This window comes from Petaurus breviceps, unplaced genomic scaffold, assembly GCF_028583685.1.
Source record: "Petaurus breviceps papuanus isolate PSGF00001 unplaced genomic scaffold, PetGlider_PUasm1.0 64, whole genome shotgun sequence".
Lineage (NCBI taxonomy): Eukaryota > Metazoa > Chordata > Mammalia > Diprotodontia > Petauridae > Petaurus > Petaurus breviceps.
Window position 1 is genome coordinate 5769509 of NW_027186428.1, and position 6000 is coordinate 5775508.

Genomic DNA, 6000 nt, shown 5'->3' on the forward strand with positions numbered 1-6000 from the left:
TTTAAATAAAAGGATAACAAGGTTAGATCTATGCTTTAGGAATACACTTTGGCAGTTGTGTGGATATGGACTGAAGAAAGAAGGGACATAAGGCAGGGAGGTCAATTAGAGAGCTATCACAGTGGTCCAGGCACCTGAGCTAACACAGAAGTTGTGTAAGGAGAAAGAAGGGAAAATGTTACAGAGGTAGAATTGACAAGATTTGGAGGTCAAGAAGAAGAGTCATGGGTGGGACCTGGATAGGCTAACCCCTTGTATTATCTATCTCCCATGGTTGTTGGGAGGAAAACACTTTGTAAAGTTCTAGAGAAGTTACCATTATTATTGTTATTATTTCTATTATTACTATTATTTCAAATCCTGATTTGTTTTTTATCTAAAAAATCCTTGACAGCAGGAAAGATATTGGAGGGAGGACTAATCAAAATGTTCCAAATAGGCTAACTTCACTGTCCAGATTCATCTGGAAATAACAAGTGAATAATGATCAACAGTTGTGTTGAGCATGATGATACTGGACCAAAGGTTAAGATAGGTCACAGTTAACCAGCATTGTAGGTTACCAGTTACTTTCTTCACGTCCCAATGAGGAAGGCAGGGGAAATATCATTGTTCCCATTTTACAGAGAAGGAAACTGAGGCTAAGAGAGGGGAAGTAATTTGTCGAGGTCATAAAGCTAGTAAGTACCAGATCCAGTAAGCAATGACTGAGTAGTTCACAGCATCTCAGTTGGAAAGGACCTTGGAAGCAAAGTGGTGCAATGGAAAGAATGCTGAATTTGGAGTCAGAGGACTCCTTTGTAGAGCCCTGAATCTATCTTCCCTCATTGTATCCAGTCTGTTCTTGGATCTTGATGCAGACATTGCTGTCAATTGCTTCTCTACCAGGGAATGCTGTTAGGATGCCAGTGAAAAATCTAAATCCTCTAATCAAGAATGAGGGAGTGCAGGGAGGAGGCTTAAGCTGAAGATTCTCTTCCTCCACCCTCCTCTGTTCTTCTTCCTCCTCCAACTCCACCCCTCCCCCACCTAACAATTCCTTCTAGGGACTGTTTGACTATAGAGCCAAGACAGAGGAGCAGCTGAGCTCTTCCAACCCCTCCCTCCAAACAACTTTAAAATATTTCCTCAAATCAAATTCTAGAGTGGCAGAGCCAACAAAAGGTCAAGGTGAGACATTTTTCCAGCTCAAGACAACTTAGGAGGTCACCATGGTCAGCCCACACAGGCAGAGGCAACACCAACATTGCAAAACCAGGCGCAGGCCTTAGTGGTGACTACAAGGGTGATAACAGCATCTTTAGGAGCTCTAAGCCCATAGATGGTAAGGGGGTGGGACAACTGGTCAGAAAGAGACTACAGGGAGTCATTTGTTGGTATTGGGCACAGGACCCTGCTGCATTGCCCCTATACAGTTCTGGGTTGCAGTTCCAGGGCTGTGGGGCACTGATGCTTTTGGCTACAGAGGTGCAAGGGACCTGGTCACAGTTCTAGGGCCAAGAGGAGCACTAGTATTTGAGGCTGCAAGGGAGGAGGGGACCTTCCTTGGTAACCAGAACACAGGCCAGGACAACAGTGACCACATTTTTCCTTGGATCATAAACCTTGGAAACGCTGAAACCTTACAGACCCTCCAAAATAAGTTCTGGAACTAGCAGGATGAAAACCCTAAAAAGCTTGGGACAATGCCTCCTGCACCCCAGGAGCAGAGCCCAACTTTAACACAAAAATATTAAGAAATGGGCTGGAAAAGTGAGCAAACAACAACAAAAAGAGCCTGATCATAAAAAGTTACCATGGTGAAAGGGAAGTTCAAGACACAAATCCAGAATTCAAGGATGTTGAAACAGCTACAAGCAAAGCCTCAAAGAAAAATGTTAAGTGGACACAAGCCCAAAAAAATTCCTGAAAGAACTCAAAAAGGATTTTAAAACTCAAATAGGAATGGTAGAGGAAAAATTGGGAAAATAAATAAGTGATACAAGAAAATTATGAAAGAAGTCAACAGTTTAGTAAAAAGAGGAACCCCAAAAAAATACTAAAGAAAATATCACCTTAAAAACAAAATTAGCCAAATGTGAAAGAGGCACAAAAATCTGCTGAAGAGAAAAACTCCTTAAAAAGCAGAATTGGACAAATGAAAAAGGAAATACAGAAATTCACTAAAGAAAAGAACTCCTCAAAAAGTAGAACTGCCAAATGGAAAAAGGTCCAAAAGCTGACTCAGGATGGTTTGGCTGTAACACTCTCCCTTTGCTTGCCTTTGGATTCAGATCTCTTCCATACTGAACTAGCTCCTGATTTTATGTACCTCCCACCTCCATGACAAAGTCCCTCAACCAGTTAGAGCAGACTTCCTATTGCTTGTCACTCCAGCTCATCCAGTAGCTTTAAAAGACTTTTCAAACTTATTCTAAAGTCTTTCATTAACTGACTGAAATGATATTCTCACTTGGTTAAGATATCAGGAGTTGGCATATTATTGTTTACTTTAAAGTAAGGTGGGATAACTGATTCATTTAATGTCCCTATTCCCTTACCCAAACTTTAATATCCTATATAAGGGTCAGCTATTATTAATGTCGCTATGCTCCAGGCTTGTCAGACTACCTTAAAGGGATTTAGTCAACTTGATAATGAAACAAAGGTAGAAAAAAGTATAAAGTTGGTAGTTTCCTTTGTTGCCACAAAGTTTTCCCACAAAGTGCTCCTTATTCTCCCTTTCAGACTCTTTTCCCCTACATTTTCTCCTCTTCAACCCCCATCTCCGCCCCTTGACCTTCTAATGCCTCAAGTCCAGTTTGTATGAGGAAAACATTTTATAAACTCATTCACCTGGATGAAGCTGAGGATTAAATATGTGATCACTATAGGAATTATATTTTTTAAGGAGTCTAGAGAGAACAATATTTAACCCAAAGGAATAAAGGCATAATTATGGAAAGAGGTTCTAAGGGAGTTTTTCCCAGGGATCTATCTTCAGCTAAGTACTACTCCAACATTTTTATCAGAGATTTAAATGCAAACATATTTAGCATATTTGCAGGTGTTACAGAGCTAAATGAAATAAATGGCTAATACATTGGTCAACAGAGTCAGGTTCCAAAATTATTGGGGACCCGTTAAAACAAAGGGCAGCCTAGATCTATGCAATGTAATTTAATAGAGACCACTGTAAAGTCCTCAATGAAAAACCATATGTACAAATACAGGATAGAGAAAGTACATCTAAACAATTATTTGCATGAAAAAAATTGTTCATGGTTTAAAGGGTAAGAAGTAGCATGGTGAGATGTAGAGATCTCCAAAGCAGGAAACAGGTGGGTTACCTTCTAGTTCCCATTTGGCCACTAATTTAATGCATAACCCTAGGCAAATTATTTCCTCTCTCTGGGCCTTTCTTTCCCTACTTGTAAAATGAAAAGATTGGATTCAGTGATCTCTAAGACCTCTTCTGGCTTTATTTTCCTGGCAATGCAATGCCCAGACATCAGAGACTGGTGTCCATGATGCTACCTCTTCCACAGTTCCTTTTGCTGACTCCTTCCTTCCTCACACATCCGCCTCCTATCCAGCCTTCTTCAGCTAATTGGCCACCTTTGCTGCTGTCCTGAAAACAAGCACTATTTATTTATTTACTTTTAAAATATTTTCTTTTTTTCCCCAATTACATGTTAAAACACTTTTTTAACTTTTTTTTTTTAAGTTTTGGGTTCCAAATCCTATCCTTCCCTCTTTCCCCTTCCTCTTCCCTGAGATGATAAGCAATCAGATGTAGGTTATACATGTGCAATCATGTAAAATATTTCTATATTAGTTATTTTGTACAAGAAGATTCAAATAAAAGAAAAAGAATGAAAAAAGTGAAAAATAGCATGTTTCAGTCTGTATTTAAACATTATCAGTTCTTTCTCTGGAAGCAGATAGTCTGCTTCATCATTAGTCCTTTGGAATTGTCTTGGATAATATTATCTTAGTAATATTCTATTACTGAGAATAGCTAAGTCCTTCACAATTCATCATTATATAATATTGCTGTTACTATGTACAACATTCTCCTGGTTCTGTTCACTTCACTTTGTATCAGTTCTTATAAGTTTTTCCAGGCTTTTCTGAAATTGTCTTGTCATTTTTTTCCTTCTTTTTTTTTTAGTATTTTATTTTCCCCAATTGCATGCAAGAACAATTTTTAATATTTGTTTTTAAAATTTTGAGTTTCAAATTCTCTCCTTCCCTCCTTCCTTCCCCTCCTCTCCCCACCCCACTTAGAAGGAACTGCATGTCATTTCTTTTAGCAAAATAATATTCCACCACAAATTATATGCCACAGCTTGTTTAGCCATTCCCCAACTGATGGGCATCCCTTCAATTTCTAGTTCTCAGCCACCACAAAAAGAATTGCTATAAATATTTTGAGCAAACACTATTTAGAGAGAAAAAACTCTACACTGTCCCTATCCCTAAGTGATTGTTCAATTTTCAGTGTAAGCATTTACACCTTGGATATGGATAAATGCTACAGATCAGGGCTTGATTTACTGTTTTGTTGATTTTCTAGACTTAAGAAAGTGATGGAGAAAATGCTAATAATATAGATTAAACTTAAAAGTGGGCTATGTATACTTTTTTTTCTGAATTAGTTGTTAAAAATTTATCAGCATACACTCTGTCAGACCCTCTAACTTTTGTCTAGAAAACCTAAAAAGTATCATCTTTATTCAGCAGTCCTCTTTCAGTGTTTCATTATTCCTCCATGAGGCAGTGTGGGGTTAAAGACAATCACTGGACTGACATTCCCATTTCCCAAGAGGACCAGGTAGCAGCCTTCTGCTACTCAAAGGACCTTTGAGTAACTCAGGTTACAGGAGCCCTCAGCTTCAGAAAAATGGCAACTTGTCCCACAACCATTTCTATTTGAACTGTACTGAAAATTACAAGAATGAGAGGATCATAATAGTTCATCTCTCTACAGAGTTTTAAGATTTACAAAACCTTTTCCTAACAGCCTTGTACTACAAAGAACAGTGTCTCCATTTTATAGTTAAGGAAATTAATCTTTGAGATTACCAGAATTCTGAGATTCTATCTTGGTTAATGGCTATTCACAATCATCCATATACAGTGCCTTCCTATGTTTAAAATATGTTATTGAATCCTTCCTTAGTGGCATTAAGAATTATTGCTTATCCTCAATTTTTCTCCCATTTTAGTTTCTTTAATGAAATGTAAAAATAATAGCATGCTTAAAATTAATTTACTTTTGTTTGTTCTAAAAACTGTTTGTTATTTTGTTTTTCAGTTAAGTGGGTTGGTGTTGGAAAATCAAGAGAGTCTATGATTCAGCTGTTTTAAACAGAGAAAGAACTTCAGTCCTAAGAAGCACAATTCAATAGTCATCTGTTCTTGAAGGCCACAGCAACTAGTCTGTTACTGATCATACTACGTTGAAAAGATTATGGAAAAAAATTAAAACATATTTTCTGTATTTTTGTATATTTATTTAAGCTTTTAGGTCTCAAGTGCCATGGTAATTTAAAAGGTGTTTGGAAGCCAAAATTATATAAACACAAAAATTTACAATGTCGCAACTCAGAATAAGGAGGAAAATATCCAAGGGAAAGAGGCAAGGCCTGGAAATCAGAGGACCTTAACTCTAGTCCTGGCTCTGGCACTAATACCTTGTGTGTATGACTATGGGCCCCCCTGAACCTCACTTTCCACAACTGTAAAATTACGTGGGCCAGAGAGTGATCTTTAAAGTTTCTCCCAATTCTTAACATTTTGTAAACCACCTCATTTTATTTCCATGTGGATTTCTTTGCTACTATAGGGTCATGGAAAGAGCAGGCAAATTGCAATCAAGAGACCTGGATTATACCCTCACTAGCTGTATGACCATGAGTAAATCATTTCCCATACTGGCTCCTCAGTTTCTTTGCAGATAAAGTGTGTGTAGATAGATAGATAGATAGATAGATAGATAGATAGATAGATAGATAG

General features: G+C 37.8%; 1 protein-coding gene across 1 annotated transcript in view; it reads left to right on the top strand.

The window, feature by feature from the left end:
• ADSS1 (adenylosuccinate synthase 1) overlaps positions 1–5483 on the top strand; it is a 90238-nt gene extending 84755 nt beyond the window's left edge. Inside the window, exon 13 of the mRNA XM_069103714.1 lies at positions 5300–5483. Within this exon, the coding sequence (XP_068959815.1) occupies positions 5300–5352 (53 nt within the window). The 3' untranslated portion in view covers positions 5353–5483. The remainder of the gene's footprint in view (positions 1–5299) is intronic.
• Positions 5484–6000: the final 517 nt, after the last annotated feature.